A 25,947-nucleotide genomic window follows, 5' to 3' on the forward strand; every position below is an offset into this window, starting at 1 on the left:
GTGGAGATGTAAGAGACCAGGCTGATAGACTTAGCAAAAATATATGTCATTTTTGTTATTAATTGATTTTTATTAGTACTAAATGATATTCATATCGCCTAATTCTCACGGTTTTCACGGATGGCAGTGGCCGACCTGAAATAGAAATACACCAGTGTGCATAGAGTATCCAGTTGTATCAAATTGTTCAGAGAAAAAGGGATCTTATGACACGGAGAAGGGAGCTTAGATAAGATGAACATACACTTATAAATTGTCTCCTTATAAACATGACATATCAAATATGATGTAGTAGTAGTAGTAGGATGAACTAGCTTGCTTGAGGGGCTCATTTGATTTCAGCTACTGTCTTTAAAAGAGAGTGTCTGCTGCGCCACTCAGCCGTATAATGAAGATTATACAGTAGATGTATTTATAGATTTAGCAGGTTTTATTTTACATTACAAAAGCTCCTTTTTCGTGGTAACGCTTTAGTTTTGATTATGAAAAGTGAAGCAACCTCTATTCGCAATTGCATGTTGTAAAATACTGCATATTTGATTATACTGTGTGTTTAATAATACCGTGTGTTTGATAATACCGTGTGTTTGATAATACCGTGTGTTTGATAATACCGTGTGTTTAACAATACCGTGTGTTTAACAATACCGTGTGTTCGATAATACCGTGTGTTCGATAATACCGTGTGTTCGATAATACCGTATGTTCGATAATACCGTGTGTTTAATAATACCGTGTGTTCGATAAGACCGTGTGTTCGATAAGACCGTGTGTTTGATAATACCGTGTGTTCGATAATACCGTGTGTTCGATAATACCGTGTGTTCAATAATACCGTGTGTTTGATAATACAGTGTGTTTAATAATACTGTGTGTTTGATAATACCGTGTGTTTGATAATACCGTGTGTTTGATAATATGGTGTGAGCATCTGCATAAGTTACTTAGCATTTTCTGTGTCTTCAAAATTGCTGCTAATATGTAATCTTTAGTTTAAAAATAATATTTTTGCCCATATATTATTTATTCCTGTAACAGTTCGAGGTAACAATAGAGTCATCATCAGTCTCATCCGATTATCCGTATTAAAACTATAAAATAAAGAAATACCTTTGGACCTACATTTAAAAAGAATAGAGAAGAGATAAGTTGGCGATTAAAATGGGACAAACACAGGATGAATCATTAGTCTGTGTCAGTATTGAGATATTTGTTGATATCCTGAACTCGAGAGATGTCGCTGGGAGTCAGGGTTTCTGTACACATCGGACACGTCGGATCATCTCCATTCTGAAACCTATAACAGCCAACTCTGTTGAATGGTCTTTTTGTATATCCCACGCATAAGGCATACTCAATTTGGGTACAAGTGATATGTTCAGATACCAGCCACATACTCTTCACAGTTTTAGAAGAGATATTGGTCAAGGCCTGTCAACAACTGCATATTCCTACATAAAGGTGGAAGCATTCAGGCAAGACATTGAGCAAAGTCATTGAGCGATGTCGTTAGCCATGCCATTAGAGTACATACAGCGTCATTAGGTCACAAAAATCCATGTGTATTCGATAGTGTGAGTTGTGCCTGCGTTGTAATTGGCTCAACGGTTGTCAGTAATAACTTCTAAAATGAAACTCAAACCAGTCCAAGGAAAATATTGCAAACTAACACAATAGACGAGTCTCTCTACAATATATCCAATACGAGTTAGTTCAAAATTAAAACCATGTAACAAATTATGAAACTCTACTAAAAATATATTCACATTGTAAGGTTTCTAATCGAGATGGGTATGAGGAAATGCAAATGCTTTATTCTACATCTAGTTTGTGAGTGCTTTGTAGAATGACCACTACATACCTGGTTCTCATGAAAAGGTTTAAATACACCCCCCACCCCATCTAGCCATTGACACCGCCTAAAGAATCTACGGGTGTGTTTGTTTTCTGATGAGGTCAGATCTACTTAAAGCCTGGCCTTCTCAGTGACTGAGGCCCTAATGGCATGCCCAGGCTGTCCGGTACGATGACTGAGGCCTCCATGGCATGCCCAGACTGCTCGGTACGCTGACCGAGACCCCCATGGCATACCCAGGCTGCTCGGGATGCTGCCATAACATAGATATGTGGAGCTCATGGCAATGTGTAAATGCATTGCATACCAACAGACCAGTTTTGATCTGACAAAGCAGAATATAATCAAAGGATTGGAATTCAAAGGACCAGGGAATGAGTGATGAGCAGAGCACTTACTTAGTGAAGGGCTCGTAAAGGGCTGGAAAGTCACACTTTGGACAAGCCCCGAGGTCCGCTTTAGTAAGATGAACTCCCTAAAATAAGAAGAATACAATATGGTTTGGGTTGAGTGAAAATAAGGCAGCCGATGCTCGATGACAACATAAAGATACAAAAAAAGTCACAATGGATGAGTGTAAGAACGATTGAATATAAATATAAACTTGACGTAACATCACCTAGATGTAAGTCAGCATGGATCCGTGACCAGGAGAAGTACAACATATGATTAGATATAAAGTGTTAGTACATTGAGGCCAATCATTATGCCAAGATGGTAACGTTGCTACATAAAAATAAAATTCCTGTATTTGTGCCAAATCTACCATCTTCAAACTGCACACCGCTGCTTCCAGAAGCCTAATTCAATGCAACTTGGGTTCATGGAGTAGCATTCAGTATCACAAGAAGAAAGATGGTGCATAACCTAATCCTAATTTTTAATAGGTAACAGTGAACTTTTTGTCTGTATTTTGTATCAGTCTCATTCTTATTGTGATGGGAGCAGATAATATTCCAAGAGTGTCTAAATCATTTGTTAAATTGACTAGGACATTCTCATATAAAAAAATTGGTAATTTTATCAACCAATAATTCTTATTATTAACACTAATTGTTAATATTATTAATTGTTACTAATTTGTTGTATTTAAGCCAAATGGTAAAATTTCTGCAAAGTGCAAATCAATACTGCCATAGCATTGTGAAAAAATTGCAATTATCCATGATGTAAGCTCATTTCGCATCAAAGCAATAGTTGTAGTAGTGCAATATCTACTGCTGCAATACTGCTTTAGCAATAACTAGTGTTGTAATACATTACAAGCCGCTATAATGCTAGTTCTACTGACAAATGCAAAATCTATTGCTGGAAGGCAATACCTACTACACTACTTTACACAATGCTTCATAGCAAGACCTAAGGGGGCAATGCAATAAAAATTGTTGCAATGCAATGCCTACTGGTACAGTAAAGTATCTACTACTACAAGGTGTTACTGTCTGAAGCTATGCAATACGGTACTTGATGCATTACCTATGGTAACTATGCAATATGGTATTTGATGCATTACTTACTGTAGCTATGCAATATGGTAATTTATGCATTACTTACTGTAGCTATGCACTATGGTATTTGATGCATTACTTACTGTAGCTATGCAATATATTTGATGCATTACTTACTGTAGCTATGCAATATGGTATCTGATGAATTACTTACTGTAGCTATGTACTATGGTATTTTATGCATTACTCACTGTAGCTATGCAATATGGTATTTGATGCATTACTTACTGCAGCTATGCACTATGGTATTTGATGCATTACCTACTGTAGCTATACAATATGGTATTGTATGCATTACCTACTGTAGCTATGCAATATGGTATTTGATGCATTACTTACTGTAGCTATGCACTATGGTATTTGATGCATTACTTACCGTAACTATGCAATAATTATGGTACTTTATGCATTACCTACTGTAGCTATACAATATGGTATTTTATGCATTACTTACTGTAGCTATGCAATATGGTATTTTATGCATTACTTACTGTAGCTATGCAATATGGTATTTGATGCATTACTTACTGTGGCTATGCAATATGGTATCTGATTCTTGCATTCCGGGCAGGTTAGTTCCATGTCCGTGAGATCAAAATTGCAATATGGACAAGGAGAAGAGCTTTCTTCTTCCTCTGTCTTATCCGGTCTCCTGCAACATAATATGCCGGTTTGGGTCGGAGGTTTGGGTAGGTGGTTTGGGTTGGCGGTTAGGGTTGGTGGTTTGGGTAGGTGGTTTGGGTAGGCGGTTTGGGTTGGTGGTTTGAGTGGGAAGAGAAAAAAAGAGCTTAAGGAGAAGCTGCTAATCACATAGGTAGTTCATGAACAAATGAATGGTTATTTATGATTATTATTATATATATGATGTATATATAATGACTATTTACAGAGAGCATTTATAAGGCAAGCTTTGTGATTAATACACAAAGAGCCTGTGTTTTTGTGAGATTTTCAGACTGCAGTCTCCTTGTAAAGAATACCTGAGAATACACGGTCACAACTACACCAGTGAAATTATTACTTAATCACTAGTACTAGCATCCTTCTTATTATTCTTATTATGCAATTACTGTTAAGTAAACCAATTCAATTCAAACATTTCAAAAACTGATCAAATCACAGCTATTCCAGTGATGGCACTGTATGCTCAAAGAAGTATAAAAAAAATGCTAACAAACTGTATAAAAATTATTATTTTCAATGCAATCCCTGATCCCAGGGCTGATACTCTGAAAGAAACACCCACCTGGATAGGGCCCAGACTTGGATATTGTACCCCTAATCACCTGGTTGGTCAATTTGAATTTGGATATTGTACCCCCAATCACCCGGTTGGTCAATTTGAAATACACCCCTAAACACTGGGAGTTCCCTAGAGGACACCCAAGTTCCACGCCCTGCTAAATATCTAATATGATTCATGCACTAATAAAGCAGAAACATGCTACAAATAAAATTCCCAATTTTATTTAAATACGTTTTTATTTCGGATTTTTTGTTTGTTTAGTATTGCAAAAACGATCGTTTTTTCTTCTGCAATAGGATTATTTTTTTGTTGTTAACAGAGACCAATATATTTTAGTTTACTATTGGTAAAAAAATTAAACAAAAAAGGCAATTAGCTAACCAGAAATCTATTTATAAAAACCGTTCGTGTGGCAACATAATAGTCGCTCTCTGCCCACTAATGTCAATATCGCAAAACGGCAAAACGTCAGTATGCCTGCAAAAGGGTTAATAAAACTTATTCCAAACATCAACCATCAGAATATCATTTTCATTTACAAAGAAAAACATAATGAATAACAATGAAATAAATATATCATTCATTCTGAGTATATTGCTAAAGGGTTGCTAAGGTAATGCAGTGTCGACTGTCTCTTTTACCTTCCTTTCCCGTCAGCAAGCAAGCAGTAGCAATCTGCATCAAAATGAAGACTGGATTTTCGGTGCAAGTTCTGGTATTACTTTGGCTGAATAAAACCTTAATGAGCATGGGCCCTTTTACTGGCTTGGTTGTGGAAACCTCCCTAAAGTAGCAAATTCACTGACAGTGCCCTATGGTCTGAAAAGCCCCTAAAACGTGATTTTGGGCCGAACCTAATGGGCCTTTTCGGGGAGGGGGAGTATCCGCCCTGGGTCCCTGATCTACCAGCGTTTCATCTCAGTGGAATGTTATAAAACAATAATCTGTAATGTAGCTGTAATGTAGTGAATGTATATGTTATACTAATACCTAGCTAACAGAACAAGCTACGCCAGTCAGGAGTATTCTGCCAGTCAGGAGTATTCTGCCAGTCAAGAGTAGTCTGCCATTCAGGAGTATTCTGCCAGTCAAGAGTATTCTGCCAGTCAAGAGTATTCTGCCAGTCAAGAGTATTCTGCCAGTCAAGAGTATTCTGCCAGTCGGGAGTATTCTGCCATTCAGGAGTATTTTGCCGGTCAGGAGTATTCTGCCGGTCAGGAGTATTCTGCCAGTCAGGAGTATTCTGCCAGTCAGGAGTATTCTGCCAGTCAGGAGTATTCTGCCAGTCAGGAGTATTCTGCCAGTCAAGAGTATTTTGCCAGTCAGGAGTATTCTGCCAGTCAAGAGTATTCTGCCAGTCAGGAGTATTCTGCCAGTCAGGAGTACTCTGCCAGTCAGGAGTATTCTGCCAGTCAGGAGTATTTTGCCAGTCAGGAGTATTCTGCCAGTCAAGAGTATTCTGCTAGTCAAGAGTATTCTGCCAGTCAAGAGTATTCTGCCAGTCAGGAGTATTTTGCCAGTCAAGAGTATTCTGCCGGTCAGGAGAATTCTGCCGGTCAGGAGTATTCTGCCAGTCAGGAGTATTCTGCCAGTCAGGAGTATTCTGCCAGTCAGGAGTATTCTGCCAGTCAGGAGTATTTTGCCAGTCAGGAGTATTTTGCCAGTCAGGAGTATTTTGCCAGTCAGGAGTATTCTGCCAGTCAAGAGTATTCTGCCAGTCAGGAGTATTCTGCCAGTCAGGAGTATTCTGCCAGTCAGGAGTATTTTGCCAGTCAGGAGTATTCTGCCAGTCAGGAGTATTCTGCCGTAGGTAGAACAAATAAGTTAAGATCTTCTCTAATTGCTTGAATTAGACATTTTATGAGTTCCATTGGAAAGATACTGAGGTGGTTTCCTATTGCCTGCCTCAGATAGTCTTTCAGAGTTGTGTCCCTTAGTAATTTAAGGTCGGCCCTTCCTAACAGCTCCAACTACTGACCCGCCGTTTGGCAGTCAAGAATGCTGACTACTAAGCCACTTGAAGCGAACATTTGACCGAATTCTAAACATTATTTGGTAAAGACCGCGAGTGTGATCTCTTCAAACCAAATCTAATCAGGAACAATCAGGGAAAGCCACCAGGATTACTGAAGCAAGGATGGCAGGAATGAATTGGACAAAGGTTGGGTGAAAATCTGCTATATACATGTATATCAAGTCATCATAATCACAATGGCAAGTCGTAATAGAAAGTTATGGTTACATAAAAATGTGTTTCATCTATATTAAGGATATTCATTCACAGTGCATTCTAATAAAGTTTCAAAGATGCTCTATCGGGCTACCTAGACAATTGCTATAGTCTGTGTTTAAATATTGCTTCATCGGGCTACCTAGACAATCGCTTTAGTCTGTGTTTAAATATTGGTCCATCGGGCTACCTAGACAATCGCTATAGTCTGTGTTTAAATATTGGTCCATCGGGCTACCTAGACAATCGCTATAGTCTGTGTTTAAATATTGGTCCATCGGGCTCCCTAGACAATCGCTATAGTCTGTGTTTAAATATTGGTCCATCGGGCTCCCTAGACAATCGCTTTAGTCTGTGTTTAAAAAGTGCAGTCAAGTTAACACTTGACAACCTAACCTTGTCAAAACAAGCAGGCACCTTGATCCTAGACCATAGTAACAACTTTCCATCAACTGTGAAAGCACACAGAAGAACATAATTACGTTTGAGCTGCACACCATTGGCCACCATTTTTAAGCGCCAAGCTTGTAAACTCGATGAAAAAACAGAAATCAAATAGAATTGAAAGTTTTTTCCCAACCTATTAAAGAAGTGGTGTTTTAGAGATAATCGAAGAAACACAATGGCTGCAGTACACCGAGTCTGATAGTGTGTGTATATTTGTTATGTACACTGAATCTGATAGAGTGTGTATGTTTGTTATGTACACTGAGTCTGATAGAGTGTGTATGTTTGTTATGTACACTGAGTCTGATAGAGTCTGATAGAGTCTGATAGAGTCTGATAGAGTCTGATAGAGTCTGATAGAGTCTGATAGAGTGTGCATGTTTGTTATGTACACTGAGTGTGATAGAGTGTGATAGAGTGTGTATGTTTGTTATGAATAGATAAACATGTAGTTTTAGTGTAAAGCTCTTGCTGCTGAGGGAAAGAAGCTTTCTAGCTTTGTCTGTTTTTGATCCTTCGTTACCAAAATCTTAATCAGTGTGTCATTAGATACTAATATTCTGTCAAGTCTTTTTTTTCAGTCTGTTGAAGTGCCCTCGGTATTTCGGCGGAGTCTCATGAACTAAGAGGCCATTTGACTGAAAACTTTACAAGTACGCTGGAAGCGTGTAATGCACAATGTCACCACTACTTTGTAATCCTAAATAACCCAAATGTGCATAACGAAAACAAAGCGAAACTACGCTGTCGAGCTTACTCGGCAGAGTAGAATCAATGGGAAAATGATTGTCGGAATTATCTCAGACTAAGACATCAGTGTAAAATTTTGAAAATTCTAAAATTGAAGCAAAGAAAAACCTGAGAATTGTTGAATTTGTTATAGAACTGTTGCCTTGACATAGCCTTTAATATTTACTATAAACAAAGTGACAATAGCTAGCAAATGGGACAAGAGCAATCCAGTACAAGCCTTCAATGGTAAACTTACCATTAATGGCAGGCAAACAAATTTATCAAAGACTGGACAGAGTATATACCGTACTACAGCAATATCAGCTCTAATATGAGTAGCTTTATACACCCTCCCAGAGTATGTATTGCTCTGAAATCAACAAGTCTGGAGGAGTGGAGGGGCGATTGACAGCTATAAAGAGACAGCGCTACTCAGGGGCTCACATTCCCTGTAGATTATTATCTTGAGACACATTCAGCTCCAAGTTCACAATAATAAGTTGATAATAGAATAATAAAGGCACCTCTATATCAGGCGTACGAAGGCACTAATCAGTTAGAACACGTGATAAAACACGTGGGGAATGTCTAAACACGTGCGAACGCCGCTGCCCAGTCCGGGCTTAAATAGCCTACAAATGAAGGTCTATTGAGTGGAGAATATTGGGGCACGTGATAAAACACGTGGATACCAGACTTGTTTTTTAGCTAGATAACTACTAAGTTGACGATTCACAGGCCAATAAGAAACCGCCGACAAACAAACAATTATTGGCAAATGGCATGGAACCATTCAAGAGTGACGGAGGAATGAAAGCAGGTGCAGTGTCAAAGCATGGAGTTGGTCAAAATATCTGTTCTTTCTCATAAATCAACTGTTGCACCACACCAGTAATCTGGCACTCAAATGCCTATGGATGTGACAAATGAACAAGCAAGCTGCCAAGAATTTTTTACTCAAAAGTGCTTTCTTCCTGAAATCTTGAGTCAACCAACGGTGAACGCAAACGAGTAGCCTAGCTAACACAAAATCTCTTGAGCAAAGTCGTATTTTTCAGGCTCACATCTTGATTGTTACTAGCCCATGCTGCAAGTAAAGCGTGTCTCTTAACATGCCGGACTAAAGAGAGAATGACTGTTAACATACCTGACTATAGATTGCATATCTATTAACATACTTGAATATAGAAAGAATGACTGTTAACTCACCTGACAATAGACTGCATATCTGTTAACATACCTGACTATAGACTGCATATCTGTTAACATACCTGACTATAGACTGCATATCTGTTAACATACCTGACTATAGACTGCATATCTGTTGACATACCTGACTATAGACTGCATATATGTTAACATACTTGAATAGAGAGAATGACCGACTGTTAACTCACCTGACAATAGACTGCATATCTGTTAACATACCTGACTATAGACTGCATATCTGTTAACATACCTGACTATAGACTGTACATCTGTTAATATACCTGACTATAGACTGCAAATATGTTAACATGCTTGAATATAGAGAGAATGACTGTTAACTCACCTGACAATAGACTGCATATCTGCTAACATACCTGATTATAAACTGCATATCTGTTAACATACCTGACTATAGACTGCATATCTGTTAACATACCTGACTATAGACTGCATATATGTTAACATACCTGACTATTGCCTCAATCTTTTTTTTGTACTTGAGGTCAAGCTGCGTCTTGTATTCAGGTCGCAGCAGCATAGTGGCATAGCTAAAGGCCGATGTCTTAAGGCCTGCCTTCTGACACTCAATTACAGTTGATGTGAGGATGGGTACGATGTCTACAAATGACCGGATGTAATGAAATCGAGCATTGACATGATAAATCTAAACACCACAACTAATATATTAGTTTACAAAAAACAATGCCTCACAAAGAACACATCCCATTTCATACGATCATTATTAGAAGTGAAAATTCATACGAACAAATATATAATACTCCTCTAATTATTTCGAACTTCGCAATTTATAATTGGGTTTGTAGAAAATGTAATCACAGCAACAAACTTTATAGTTGCGTTCTCTATAAACTCAATGAGTAGACAACTTTGCATTATCAAATTTGGCCATCATATAATGGGACTAAAATAAGGTGAACGTTTTGATCCAAACTGGTTCAGACTAGTTCAGACTGACCATGCTTCCAAATAAACTGATGAGAACTAGTGTGGTAATGCACTTAGTGAAGAAACAACCAAGCCATGTACACACAAATAATCTGCTTGTGCAGTCAAACCTCGACTTACAATACAATGAACTCAACACGCCGATGATCTGACCAAGAATGCAGAATTTGAGAAATAGCTAAAAGAACATTCCAAGTGATGTTTAGCCTATTATGTCTATAGTTTCTTCAAACAATGCAGTTATATAAATCGGTGGCCATGTTCTCCATCAGCTGGTTCTACCCCATCTGGATAATAGTAAATAGTATATCATACCGTTCCCTTTTAACTTTTAGAATTATGGTACCCAAAGAAACTATTGCAGCAGATAAAGAAGTGAGAAATAAAAAGTTAAGGGTTTTGTAACATTAAAACGAAAATGTAGGAAGAAATGAGCAGCAGCATCCAGATAAATCCCCAAATAGACTTTTTAGCCGCCTGAAAACCACCTCGAGGAAGAAAGTGAAGGTGATGCGAAGAAAGGAAAGCCTGAAAGAATTGAGTGTGGAGAGATTGGAAGTAATCCCATGACCGAACACCGAATGAGAGTTTTATGATAAATGCATGTGCACACAACTCACGAAAATTATTCATCAACAACATCACAAACCCTTGTACCGAAATCTCATCAAAAAATTTAACCATTTTTCAATAGTCATCTAAGTATAATAACGATACAAAACACATATAAACCTATTTAAATATGTTACCAAGTCTTTGTAAATGGTCGACAATATCTTAAAACTTACCCATCTGATCGGATTGTACACAAATAGACAGATTAATTTGGCCAAAAATCGTTATTAAAACTTTCCAAGCTTTATTTTTATCAAAATTAAGACCGACAAACGAAACGCCGAGCGACAGAGAATAGAACCGTTAAGTCGTGCGCATTTCACGAAAAAATAACGTGCACATTTCACCATTCTATAGCATTGTCATTAACGTAGAAGTAATGAAATATAATCGTTTCATTTTTGCTGATTTCAATGTAACTGACATTTTGGACACTTTTGAGTACTTTTGTATTCTAACTGATGTCCAAAGCAGTGAAAGTAAAGGAAATGACGATGAAATTTTTTTCTAACGATTCTTATGAGATTATTACAATATTTAATCATAAGTTTAGATGACTATTGAAGTCTTATAGTCACACTAACAACATCAATGAAAGGCAATATTTTACTGTTATTATTTTTTCTAAATAGTTTTGTTAAATAGATTTTCTAAAAATCTATATCAATATCACAACTTCTTGATATTGTTAGCTATGACGTTTTAAAATGTAAACAAAATTGTGCATTGGTTTTCTATTATTACTGTATTACTATATTAATAATATTGGTTATACTAATAATATCAGTGCATTTTACTTCTAATATTGCATTTCTCCTATTGCAGGGGGAGAGATATAGACATATAATCTTTTCCTTTCATTATTGCTGTTTGTTGTACATAATAACACCCACACTCATTACATTACAGCTACCATTGCAGTTATCCTATTGCACTGCAGTGCCATTTGACTGCTAATATTGCATTTCTCAACCATCAGTATCCTTTCTTTTTTCCAATATCACTTTGGTCGTGGGCTGTATAACAGGGGAATTTCTTGTATTTAGTATTAAAATGTAAGAAACAACAATTATAAAACCTAAAAAATAAGAGTTTTGTAAAGCTAAAGGTTCTGTTGCCTAATTGTGCCCAGCTCCATCTTTTCACCACCTCTACCTACACACTCTACCTACACACTCTACCTACACACTCTACCTACACACTCTACCTACACACTCTACCTACACACTCTACCTACACACTCTACCTACACACTCTACCTACACACTCTACCTACACACTCTACCTACACACTCTACCTACACACTCTACCTACACACACTACCTACACACTCTACCTACACACTCTACCTACACACTCTACCTACACACTCTACCTACACACTCTATCTACACACTCTACCTACACACTCTACCTACACACTCTACCTACACACTCTACCTACACACTCTACCTACACACTCTACCTACACACTCTACCTACACACTCTACCTACACACTCTACCTACACACTCTACCTACACACTCTACCTACACACTCTTTCCTCTAGCCTGTCTTGACAAACTGTTGTTGCTGCAGAGTTGTCCCTCGGCGCAGCGAAGCGAGCAAAACAACAGCTTGTCACAATACGCACTGCACCTGATGTATCAGCTGCTCTGAAAGGGTGTTGCTCTCTTCTGTCTATGCGACTTGGCTGTGGTGTTATGTCGAACGCTCCAATGGTAATCATAACGGTTTTGGCGCAAAACTTTATGTAGAAAAAATAATATAAAAACGTTTAACCAGAGACCAGTCTCTCTAAACTTTAGTAGAGACTTTAGTAAACTCTGACATGGTATGACAGGTTTGTGTCGCTAGCTGACGTTTTGAGAATTAGCTGACACGCATGACAGGTGTGTGTTCCGGCTAGGTAAGTATTTATCTGAGGTAAGTTTGTAGTGGTAGGTAGGTAAGTTTGTACTGAGAACTTACGGGATGGAAATTTGCTGATGTTGTTAGCAACTCGAATGAGAAGCCTTGCAGCCACCAAATGGTCTCCCCTCCTCGCGTGTTGCTACAAAAATAGAACTACATATTATTAAAAGTAAGACAAACAAACAGAGAACTAAGTACGAAATGAAGAACTAATGGTAAAAAATATGTGGGTAAATCTCTCCATGAGCTGATATCTAGCATGACCAAAAATGAAAAATGAAATATCGAAAAAGTTTAAATCAACCGCAAATGAAAAGATATGAACAATTAGTTTTAGCCATGTCATGCCTACTTAAATTAAAACAACCACATATATATATATATATATATATTTATAGAGACTTTACATAACTTCATAGCTATATTAATAACTACAAATATAAAAGGATTTCTCTTCACGGATCAAAATGCTTGTTATAGCCTTAATACACTATTACCAGCCTCACTATATACATGTAAACTTATGAGCTGATTTTGAGACTTGAAAGGTATCTAGTAGTGCATATGCTACATCTAGTCTTAAGAAAATGCAATGGCTAACTTGGGAATTGTTCACGCTCGCTTGCCAGATACAGCCGACCAAATAAACCGGTGAAGTGACAAATTTAATAACAGTAACTATAGCGTGTGGTGACTACAATCTATAGTGCAACCTTGACGAGCATATATGAGTGAAGGATCATCAGATTGTTCTGCATGTCAACTGGTATCTTGATGCCTTCCTTCTTGAGCTCTTGGTACATGTTGTAAAGGACATCATGGGCGTTACGATACTGCCCTGCATTCTGCTCTTCTCTCGCGATAATTATAGCGGTACGCGCGGCCTCAGGGTACTGCTTCAAAGCCATGTACAGCCTGAAGAGATACTTGGCATCCTACAAAAGACATGACTTTGACTGCCTTAGGGAGACAACCCCTAGAAAGGCAAATTGTGCGCAAGCCAATACATGCTACATTGTTTTAAACAAATGCTATTTTAAACACGCTATTTAAACAAAAGGTCTGTTAACACTAGTAAATTATTTTAACATTTAGCAGCTCAAAATCATCTATAAAAAAACTTGAAGCATAAACATTCCACATCTACTTGTGATAACTGTCTTCTGCCTGTGATAGCTGTCATCTACTTGTCACAACTGTCTTCTACCTGTGATAACTGTCTTCTACTTGTGATAACTGTCTTCTACTTGTGATAACTGTCTTCTACTTGTGATAACTGTTTTCTACTTGTGATAACTGTCTTTTACCTGTGATAACTGTCATCTACCTGTGTTAGCTGTCATCTACCTGTGATAATTGTCATCTACCTGTGATAACTGTCATCTACCTGTGATAACTGTCATCTACCTGTGATAGCTGTCATCTACCTGTGATAACTGTCATCTACCTGGGATAGCTGTCATCTGCTTGTGATAACTGTCATCTACCTGTGATAACTGTCATTTACCTGTGATAACTGTCATTTACCTGTGATAACTGTCATCTACCTGTGATAGCTGTCATCTGCTTTTGCATAAAATGATTTGTCAATCTTGACCAATACCAGAAGGCAGCTGCTTATCATGAAATTCTTATCTCCTGAAATTCTGCTGCCTTTTTAACGATTGACAGCAGTCATTCATGAGAACAACCGATGACACACGCAATAAAATTGATTAGTCAATGCCTGAATTAAACCAACTGGGAGTTACAAACTCCTCATATAAACTAGGAGATCGCAATCCTTGTTCAGTGACTTCTCAGTTATTAGTGCTTTCAGTGTGAGCTCTTGGTTCGCCACCAACAACTACTTTTAACAGTAAAAAGAGTAAAGCACTACCATCACTACCTGGTCAGTAGCCAATTATCGTTACCAGTGCTAAATTTAATAACATCGCAAATCATAGGTGTAATTAAATGTTTTCAAATATTTCACGTAAATCTGACAGTGATCATGCAGCAATGATATCTAAAGCAATTGCTATAACGCTAGCGAGTATTTTATATCCAAGCTATAAACCGGGTGAAGCTATAAACGGCTATAAACGGAGCTATAAAGGTATAAACGGCTATAAACGGATGAATGGGGTGAGTGAATATCACAGAATAGAGAGAGAGACACCTTGGGCATGCCATCAGTTTCTCCCATGAGAAAATCAATCAGTGTGTGTGTGAGTTGTTCATCGTTGGCTTGTCCGACGGTCTCTATTGCCAACTCTATGCTCTGTGTATCTTCAATGCTTTGCACCCTCAGAAAGTGCTTCAATGCCTGTAAAAGCAGCAAAAGTAATAAAACTGTAATGAACTTGCCTGAACTTTCTAGATAAGGGTGAGACAAGGTTTCCCCTAAACTGTGGTCATGGTGAATTCAACTATCGATCATTCTCTCAGGCTGTGACTTCGTATATCTATAGACCTCCTCACCATACAAATAGTATAGATTACATATATCTAAAGAAAAAAACTCACCCTTGAGTACTGCTGACAGACTGATCCTTGAGTACTGCTGACAGACTGATCCTTGAGTACTGCTGACAGACTGACCCTTGAGTACCGCTGACAGACTGACTTTGAGTACTGCTGACAGACTGACCCTTGAGTACTGTTAACAGACTGACCCTTGAGTACCGCTGACTGACTCACCCTTGAGTACCGCTGACAAGCTGACCCTTGAGTACCAATGACTGACTCACCCTTGAGTACCATTGACAGACTGACCCTTGAGTACCGCTGACAGACTCACCCTTGAATACTGCTGACAGAAGAGAAAAAACTTTCCAGCCATAAAATGGCTTTTCTCATTTTCAAAGTAAACAGCAATACTTTGGTAGTCCTCCACAGTTGCATCTGAACCTGAAAGCAATGAATTTAATCACTTTATACAATGTCATATCCTGCTTATGAGAGGTCAAAATATAAATGCTGTATTTTCTCGCACCACAAGGTGTACTTGAAAGTGCAAAATGTTTTTAAATATCGACCGTGTGTCCTTCTATACGGTGCACCATGTGTATGGACTAAGTTCTAAAATCTGTTGTGTGCCTTTAATAAGTTAGACCACCATGCGCGGCTAGATTGTAAATGCATGAACCAAGGTGAAGCCAGCCTCTATTGTTGGAACTTTTGAGAAAGTCAGCATCTATGTTGAATCGCAACCAACTAATGAATCTGACTCAGATAATGAGAAGGAACCTAAAATTTTGGACAGTAAAATAGCTCTGCTTTTGATTCGAACAATGAGGATGAAAACTTTGAGGATTTTCTAAATAAAGGAGCGAGTCTTTATCCAATCAAGTTGGCTAAGCTCATAGTTTTGGTGCTCCCTATGATACGACGCGCCATATGGTACGATGTGCCCTATGATACGGTGCACCCTATGATACGGTGTGCCCGATGATACGATGCACCCTATGATACGGTGTGCCCGATGATACGGTGCACCCTATGATACGGTGTGCCCTATGATACGGTGCACCCTATGATACGGTGCACCCTATGGTACGGTGTGCTCTATAATACGGTGCACCCTATGATACGGTGCACCCTATGGTACGGTGTGCTCTATAATACGGTGCACCCTATGATACGGTGTGCCCTATAATACGGTGCAGCCTATGGTACGGTGTGCTCTATAATACGGTGCACCCTATGATACGGTGTGCCCTATAATACGGTGCACCCTATGGTACGGTGTGCTCTATAATACGGTGCAGCCTATGGTACGGTGTGCTCTATAATACGGTGCAGCCTATGATACGGTGCACCCTATGATACGGTGCACCCTTTGATACGGTGTGCCCGATGATACGGTGCAGCCTATGATACGGTGCACCCTATGGTACGGTGCGCCCTATAATACGGTGCAGCCTATGATACGGTGCACCCTATAATACGGTGCAGCCTATGATACGGTGCACCCTATGGTACGGTGCACCCTATGGTACGGTGTGCCCTATGGTACGGTGCACCCTATGGTACGGTGCACCCTATGGTACGGTGCACCCTTTGATGTGGAAAAAATGTTAAATGTGCCAACAATTTCACTGCAGATGAATATGAGTGAGAGCTTTAAAACATTGTTTTTAAACTAATGAATCTGACTCAGATAATGAGAAGGAACCTAAAATTTTGGACAGTAAAATAGCTCTGCTTTTGATTCGAACAATGAGGATGAAAACTTTGAGGATTTTCTAAATAAAGGAGCGAGTCTTTATCCAATCAAGTTGGCTAAGCTCATAGTTTTGGTGCTCCCTATGATACGACGCGCCATATGGTACGATGTGCCCTATGATACGGTGCACCCTATGATACGGTGGGCCCGATGATACGGTGCACCCTATGATACGATGCACCCTATGATACGGTGTGCCCGATGATACGGTGCACCCTATGATACGGTGCACCCTATGATACGGTGTGCCCTATGATACGGTGCAGCCTATGATACGATGCACCCTATGATACGGTGTGCCCGATGATACGGTGCACCCTATGATACGGTGCACCCTATGATACGGTGTGCCCTATAATACGGTGCAGCCTATGATACGGTGCACCCTATGGTACGGTGCGCCCTTTGATGTGGAAAAAATGTTAAATGTGCCAACAATTTCACTGCAGATGAATATGAGTGAGAGCTTTAAAACATTGTTTTTACATATTTGCCCTCATAAGGTCATGACCTCATGAGGTCCTATGGAAAGCATATATTAATGACAATAACAATATTCACCATCAAAAGACTGAAGGATGGGTTATCAATACAGACCAAACAGGCCGTCCCTTTGCAGTAATTACATGCTGGTTTATTTATTCCAAATAATAAACAAAGATTACTTTAGTTTGTAGAGTAAATCTGCTGACACTCATCATAGACAGAGAAGAAAGCTAGTCATAGATGAAAGACATACCTATGATCTCTGCGTACACTTCCATTTGGCCGTGCTGCTGGGCTAACTGGAAAGCTTCATCATTGCACTTGCTCATTACAAGAAATTGGATAGCTGTGCCATAGTCCCCGAGCCGAATGAAGAATTTGGCTACCATCTTAGCTCCATCGACGGATCCCGACTCCCTCACAACTCGCACTGCCTCGTCAGGATTTTGAAGGTGGTCCAGTTGTATTCTGCATAAAAGTTCTGCACATTGCAGCATAATTGCAAGCATAATCAGTCTAGAAATATATCGCTTGAGAAATAGCCCGACTTTTTATTCTAGACAACAAACGACCCTATAAACAAGAGATTAGCTTATGTATTTATGCACAAACGACCGGCTCAAAATTCCTGCAAATATTGCCTACAAGGTACTTTTAACACTGCTTGGTTCTAACTACCTTACTGGCATGTCTGCCACCTTTGACAGCCAATGAAACACAGTTTCAATCATTCATACCACAATAGCTACCTGATAACATTGTCCCAATCTTTAGCACTGGCGAAAGCAGCAGCTGCTTCTTTGTACTTCCCATCTTGCTCCTTAGCTTTAGCGTACTGGCCATGAATCTTTGGAGACATGACTTGTGGGAGGAGTTCTCCAACTTTAGCCCTAACATCATTAAATCCTATATTTAAACTAATCCTTTCATATAAGGAGTTATCTCATCTTACATTCTGTATTTACGCTACTCCTTTCATATAAGGAGTTATCTCATCTTACATTCTGTATTTACGCTACTCCTTTCATATAAGGAGTTATCTCATCTTACATCCTGCATTTACACTACTCCTTTTATATGTGAAGTTATCTCACTTTACATTCTATATTTACATTACTCCTTTCATATGTGGAATTATCTCATCTTACATCCTGTATTTACTGTATACTATACTTATAATAACGAAGTGATATATCATCTCATTTTTACACAGTATTCATCAACTATATTCTAAAAAGTGGTTCGCATAAACTTAAACTAGTGAAATCGAGGACATATATTCCATATTTTTAAAAGCATTAATCCATCACAGGAAAATATAGAAACTCTCACTAAACATCACCTGAATGATACCAGTCTGGTAACAGAACACTTGTATCCATTTATTTATAAAGAGCTTTAGTTAAGTTATTAAAGAGGATACTTCATACATATGGTCTACTTTATAAGCATACTACATAAGCGGTCTACTACATAATAAGCAACAAGTCTGAAGGCTTTGACTACATTGTCATGCTTCCTGTCAAAGACCACCTTGCGTGAAGCTACTGTAAAGTTGCCTCTTGTAGTATACATACCAGTTTTTATTCTTGATATAGACCGAGGCAGCCTTGTCCCAATACTCTCCCTTTTCATACAAAATACCAGCCTCGCTCCACTGCTTCATCGTTTCCAATATGGCCGCACATTCTTTCTTCAGTATCCTGCCTGGCATCTTTACAGCCATATTGACACCCCTGTTTAAGATAAAAAGAGAAGAACATGAGCTAAATAATTCTCACTAGTTATATTATATATAATATAACTAGTGACTACTATAATACTCATTACATATCATAATAAATATATGTATATATATACAAGATTCTATTCTATGAGTGAGTTATTATGATTTTTTATATGAAACCATCTTCCAACAGTTGTTTTATTAGATGAGTATTATTTTCTGCTGTCGCATCTCAACTAACACGCTCAGAATGAATGCAGATTATAATAGATGTTCTAAAATGATTTGCGTCTTAAAAGAAGCTCTTTGCTTTGATATCTATATTTTACAGACAAGATCAGCTTCAGAGTTCTCAGTCACTCATACAATCTCCGTCAGCAGTCAGCAATCTGCCATGACAAGCGCTCTTACTCCAGCCAGTCAGCAGGGGCTGTTGGCTATTTAAATACTGACCAATAGGGACAAACAACTTGTCAAGTTCTCTAGCTACACAGAATTGGAAGAGCCCATGCTTGAAGTTATTCTACTCTAACGAATGTTTTTTCAAATATTCAAACAAACAATAAAAAAAATTAAGTAAAATCAACAATGTGTTTTTTAAACAAATATGACATCAAATCGCTGTATCATATTCTCTCAGCAAATGTTTGATTCTTATTGTCCATGCAGAATTCCCGTGAAATAGAGAACGACTCCTCCATAACTTTGTAACTGCCGCTCAGTCAAAGATGTTGAAATCTTTTTATCTACCCAAATGCACCAGACCATCAGCTACCTTGCCAAAGGTCAGATTAGCGATATAATTTAACGATTTCATAACAAATCGAGCCTGACTGTTTCATATTAACTACTAGGCGACTGTTTTATATAAACTACTAGGCGACTGTTTCATATTAACTACTAGGCGACTGTTTCATATTAACTACTAGGCGACTGTTTTATATTAACTACTAGGCGACTGTTTTATATTAACTACTAGGCGACTGTTTCATATTAACTACTAGGCGACTGTTTTATATTAACTACTAGGCGACTGTTTTATATTAACTACTAGGCGACTGTTTTATATTAACTACTAGGCGACTGTTTCATATTAACTACTAGGCGACTGTTTTATATTAACTACTAAGCGACTGTTTTATATTAACTACTAGGCGAATACCCAAAGTTGCACGAGCAAAAAATAATTACCTAACGAATTCGAGAAATTTACTTCGTAAGTTAGTAATCTAAATTTTACTAAAACAGTAACATGTTTGAAATCAGCTTAATAATTGTTACATAACGATCAGCTGTGCTAGTTAATACCCCAGAGCAATTTCATCATGAGTATTTTAATCGATGTAATGAATGTCATCATGATCATTCATCACTACGACCAGTTGAACGATCGTGGTTTAGTGGTTTAGGTTGCCTGTCTTCAGACTTGGAGGTTCCGAGATCTAATTCTCTAGGAAGCAGATATTCATTGCTGGATTTTGATGGCTATAGCTGGATAGACGGACACTCACATTTATATACATGTATATACTAGCTGAATGCCCTGCATTGACCGGGTGATAAAAAGCAGCTTATATACATTACCTTACCTACTATGTTACACGCAACTGTTCATAAGCTGTTTTTACTACCCGTACAATGCCGTACATTCACCTAGTGAGGCCAGCTGGTATTGTTACATGTGACGCAACATCTTTATGCGTATTTTAGTCGATGTTATGATTATCTTCACCATTATTGATCGCTATATTCAGTTGAACCGAAGTCAACTGAATATAAGCTTGATAAGTAAACATAGGATGAGCTTGACGCCTCCAGAACTATAGGTTATGAGCTCAAATCCTCGTTTTCGTTAAATTTTCGTTATTAAAACTTTATCGCTATAGCTGAACAGATGGACACTGAGACTTATATACACTAGGACACTTATATATATAGACTAGATGAAGGCCCGGCATTGCTCGAGTAATAAAAAAGTCTTTGGACAAAAAATTTATTTTTATTCAATGTATATACCATTTACCATTCTAACTTTTACACTTCATAACATGAGAAAAGTGTGTTGTGCAGTTCAAATAAATTGAGAGAAAAAATAAAACAACTGTGAAGGTGTTTAAATGTGAAATAATTAGCAAGTAATGGCCAGATAGTTTGTTTTGCTACAATGAAAAATGATTTGATAGTGAAACAATTAACATTAACTGAAAAAAGAAAACAAAAAACATGAATATGTTGAATTAATAAGAACAATGACTACGTAGAAATTTGTGTACAAAAAAGGTTATTGTCGCAGCAGAAGCTTGTCGTATTCAAAGTTTTGATGGATGATACCGGTACCTCTCGCTACCGGTACAAATGTATAGTAGTGAAACCCACGAGGGTACTTTGTAGATTTAGCTATGCCCTTGAGAGATAACGGAAATAGGAGTGTAAATTTGAATATTTAAAATTAAAACGGCACATTTGAAAATGACAAAGTAAAAAAATAGGTAATGAACTTTGAAACGACTTTTACCAAAATTCTATAAATTCAAAAACATACACTAAGGTTTTAATAATTAATAGTAAACAGTACATATTTAGTTGGTAACCTGCAATTGTCATGAAAATAGATATACAACCAAAAACAATAAGATTGGCCTAGCCAAGTGGTTACGCGCGTGACCTTAGCCAAGTGGTTACGCGGGTGACCTTAGCCAAGTGGTTACGCGGGTGACCTTAGCCAAGTAGTTACACGGGTGACCTTAGCCTAGTGGTTACGCGGGTGACCTTAGCCAAGTGGTTACACGGGTGACCTTAGCCAAGTGGTTACGCGGGTGACCTTAGCCAAGTGGTTACGCGGGTGACCTTAGCCAAGTAGTTACACAGGTGACCTTAGCCTAGTGGTTACGCAGGTGACCTTAGCCAAGTGGTTACGCGGGTGACCTTAGCCTAGTGGTTACGAGCGTGACCTTAGCCTAGTGGTTACGAGCGTGACCTTAGCTTAGCGTGTATGTGATTTATTTCATCAAGTATATAATACATACAATTGCATACATACGAACAAGAAAACAAAGAAAAGTTTCAAACAATTGTATATCCAGAATCAAACAAAAGCAGAGATGATGGGGCTAGTGCGAAATAGCCGAGCTAACCGGTCGCAGGCTCGAGTCGACAGCATAAGGCGTAGACACTAATACTCACCAAGCCGAGCTAAGGTGGAGCCTTATCTCCGTTTTGAACTATCCAATAGGTTTTGTTAATTTCAAGGACGCTGGCAATTTATTATACAGTGCAGACATCACAAAGTTGTATGTTCGTTGACCAGCAGATGAAGAATAAAAAGGAGTAGGAAGTGAGGATGATTGAAATCAGGTGTTATAATGTCAAGGTTTTTGAAATGTTTGTGAATGATACAGTTTGTGTGCTCTAATAAGTGATTTGTAATGATACATTCAATCAGCAGTCAAAATCTTAGAGTCATGAAATAAATCAAATTTAAATTAAATTTAAATATACGCAATATAGTGACTCGTGATTTGAATGTTGCGAGTTCAAATCCAGTGAAATGGATTTTTCCTGACTTGAAACTTTTTCGCCATAGCTGGACAGATGGATGACAGACAAACATTGAGATTTATAGAAATTTAAATTAATATATGTGTAAACATATTAATTATATAAAGTATGATGAAGTTTGCTCATCTTATGCCTACTCATTTATTTACTACCAACTTATCTACTACTTGTCTCCTAAGGAATGCAAATGCAGGAAACTACCAACTTATCTACTACTTGTCTCCTAAGGAATGCAAATGCAGGAAACTACCAACTTATCTACTACTTGTCTCCTAAGGAATGCAAATGCAGGAAACTACCAACTTATCTACTACTTGTCTCCTAAAGAATGCAAATGCAGGAAACTACCAACTTATCTTCTACTTGTCTCCTAAGGAATGCAAATGCAGGAAACTACCAACTTATCTACTACTTGTCTCCTAAAGAATGCAAATGCAGAAAACTACCAACTTATCTACTACTTGTCTCCTAAAGAATGCAAATGCAGAAAACTACCAACTTATCTACTACTTGTCTCCTAAAGTATGCAAATGCAGGAAACTACCAACTTATCTACTACTTGTCTCCTAAGGAATGCAAATGCAGGAAACTACCAACTTATCTACTACTTGTCTCCTAAGGAATGCAAATGCAGGAAACTACCAACTTATCTACTACTTGTCTCCTAAGGAATGCAAATGCAGGAAACTACCAACTTATCTACTACTTATCTCCTAAGGAATGCAAATGCAGGAAACTACCAACTTATCTACTACTTGTCTCCTAAAGAATGCAAATGCAGGAAACTACCAACTTATCTACTACTTGTCTCCTAAGGAATGCAAATGCAGGAAACTACCAACTTATCTACTACTTGTCTCCTAAAGAATGCAAATGCAGGAAACTACCAACTTATCTACTACTTGTCTCCTAAGGAATGCAAATGCAGGAAACTACCAACTTATCTACTACTTGTCTCCTAAGGAATGCAAATGCAGGAAACTACCAACTTATCTACTACTTGTCTCCTAAGGAATGCAAATGCAGGAAACTACCAACTTATCTACTACTTGTCTCCTAAAGAATGCAAATGCAGGAAACTACCAACTTATCTACTACTTATCTCCTAAGGAATGCAAATGCAGGAAACTACCAACTTATCTACTACTTGTCTCCTAAAGAATGCAAATGCAGGAAACTACCAACTTATCTACTACTTGTCTCCTAAGGAATGCAAATGCAGGAAACTACCAACTCATCTACTACTTGTCTCCTAAGGAATGCAAATGCAGGAAACTACCAACTTATCTACTACTTGTCTCCTAAAGAATGCAAATGCAGAAAACTACCAACTTATCTACTACTTGTCTCCTAAGGAATGCAAATGCAGGAAACTACCAACTCATCTACTACTTGTCTCCTAAGGAATGCAAATGCAGGAAACTACCAACTCATCTACTACTTGTCTCCTAAGGAATGCAAATGCAGGAAACTACCAACTCATCTACTACTTGTCTCCTAAGGAATGCAAATGCAGGAAACCACCAACAAGATAAGTAGACATTTAAACTCGATTCTACTTTATTACTTTATTACAAGCTCATAAACTTGTTGAGCACATTTTTTAGTCAATTTACTGCCATTTTCACGATTATACTAACTTATCTGTCTCATATATACCTATATTGATCATATATCTATATATATGATTGATATATGTATATATAATATATATGCTGTATTTGTATATACATACTGATCGATATAGCCTAGATTTACTAGTTACTGTACCGCGAAACTAAAGCATAAAGACATGAAACAGATCAAACCTTCGAATATCGCCGGTCCGAATGCACATTCTCGCCACTCCGGCAGCACATAACTCATCATGATCTCTTCGGCTGTCCTCCCTTGTTATACCAGCTTCATAATGTTTTAGGGCATTTTGTGAGTCACCTGTAAACTCAAGCTGTTGAGCATACTCCTTGCTAATGTATGGAATCTGGTCTGGAGCCAACCGTCTAGCAAGGCTTAGGGCGCTGTCCCAGTGCATGAGGTCTCTCCTCATCTGCAAGATGGCTGGTCATTGTCAACGTACTTAGGACTGACCTAGATACTGTACTGACATTGACACTGACCTAGATACTGTACTGACATTGACACTGACCTAGATATTGTACTGATATTGATACTGACCTAGATATTGTACTGATATTGATACTGACCTAGATATTGTACTGATATTGATACTGACCTAGGTATTGTACTGATATTGCTACTGACCTAGATATTGTACTGATACTGAACAAGATGTAATCTAGTATTTTATATGTTAATGTCAAATATAGTAACCAAGCTAATAAAACAAAGCATAAGATAAAATATACTCTATACTAGTGTACATTAAACACCTACATTTGTACACTGAATACCTAAAAATGTACACGGTACACTTACAAATGTGTACTGAACACTTACAAAGGTACAGTAAACATATAGTAAATTAATTTTATGTTTAGTATTGCAATATAACTTACATTAGCATACCAAAACAGACTTAACATACAGATATCATAAAGAATGATGTGCAGCGCTGTTTTTAGTGAGTAGCTAACCAACTGAAGACACAAAACTGCAATATATATGTATGGATATAAGTCGACTAAGCACATGCATACTCTATATCTAGGTAGGTATACTTTACTATACATACCTTAGCACACCTTAATAAACTTCACTATACATGTATCTGATTATATTGTGATGCTGAACTAGTCATACAAAACCAACTAACCTCAAGTGCTGCCAGGGGCAGTGTAGACTCCATAAAAGCTGTTTGAGCAGCATCAAACTCTCCTAAGAACATGGCTATGTAGCCTGACAGCAGCTTATGGTCTTCAAGATTGCGAATTTTATGAAGAGACATTACCATCCCAACATCGCCTATATGCCGATAGACCCTGAGGGCTACAAAAGGAACAAGTCTAAATAAAACTGAAAACGGAGTACACACTCAGGAACCTCAAATGTTGACAGTATATTTCTAGGTTTTAAACCTTATGACACCGATTCTATTCTTGGTTGGTTTCAAAAAGTCGGCTTGGTATTCAAAAGTACTTCATAATAGACTTGACCTGTGAATAGTAGGTTAGGGTTCATTTACCTGATAGACCTTCTAACTATACTGTATAGTTAATAGGTCTATGATCTGCTTGAAACTGCTCTCTCTACCAAATCAACATTAGCATCGAGCTAGCTCAAAC

At 38.0% G+C, this 25,947-nt stretch overlaps 1 protein-coding gene across 2 annotated transcripts in view; it reads right to left on the reverse strand.

Annotated features, from left to right (window-relative positions):
- Window positions 1-1,031: 1,031 nt before the first annotated feature.
- Window positions 1,032-25,947, reverse strand: part of LOC137406509 (WD repeat-containing protein 19-like) — a 61,423-nt gene continuing 36,507 nt past the window's right edge. For both annotated transcript variants that reach the window (XM_068093089.1, XM_068093088.1), the window contains 13 exons: window positions 25,479-25,651; window positions 24,514-24,752; window positions 18,999-19,157; window positions 18,171-18,311; window positions 17,675-17,889; window positions 15,508-15,617; window positions 14,887-15,033; window positions 13,439-13,660; window positions 12,783-12,864; window positions 9,695-9,845; window positions 3,892-4,015; window positions 2,254-2,330; window positions 1,032-1,297 (listed from right to left, as the gene is read on the reverse strand). In XM_068093089.1, coding sequence (XP_067949190.1) covers window positions 1,186-1,297; window positions 2,254-2,330; window positions 3,892-4,015; window positions 9,695-9,845; window positions 12,783-12,864; window positions 13,439-13,660; window positions 14,887-15,033; window positions 15,508-15,617; window positions 17,675-17,889; window positions 18,171-18,311; window positions 18,999-19,157; window positions 24,514-24,752; window positions 25,479-25,651 — 1,952 coding nt within the window. In that variant the 3' untranslated portion in view covers window positions 1,032-1,185. The remainder of the gene's footprint in view (window positions 1,298-2,253; window positions 2,331-3,891; window positions 4,016-9,694; window positions 9,846-12,782; window positions 12,865-13,438; window positions 13,661-14,886; window positions 15,034-15,507; window positions 15,618-17,674; window positions 17,890-18,170; window positions 18,312-18,998; window positions 19,158-24,513; window positions 24,753-25,478; window positions 25,652-25,947) is intronic.

Source organism: Watersipora subatra, chromosome 10 (genome assembly GCF_963576615.1).
Source record: "Watersipora subatra chromosome 10, tzWatSuba1.1, whole genome shotgun sequence".
Classification (NCBI taxonomy): domain Eukaryota; kingdom Metazoa; phylum Bryozoa; class Gymnolaemata; order Cheilostomatida; family Watersiporidae; genus Watersipora; species Watersipora subatra.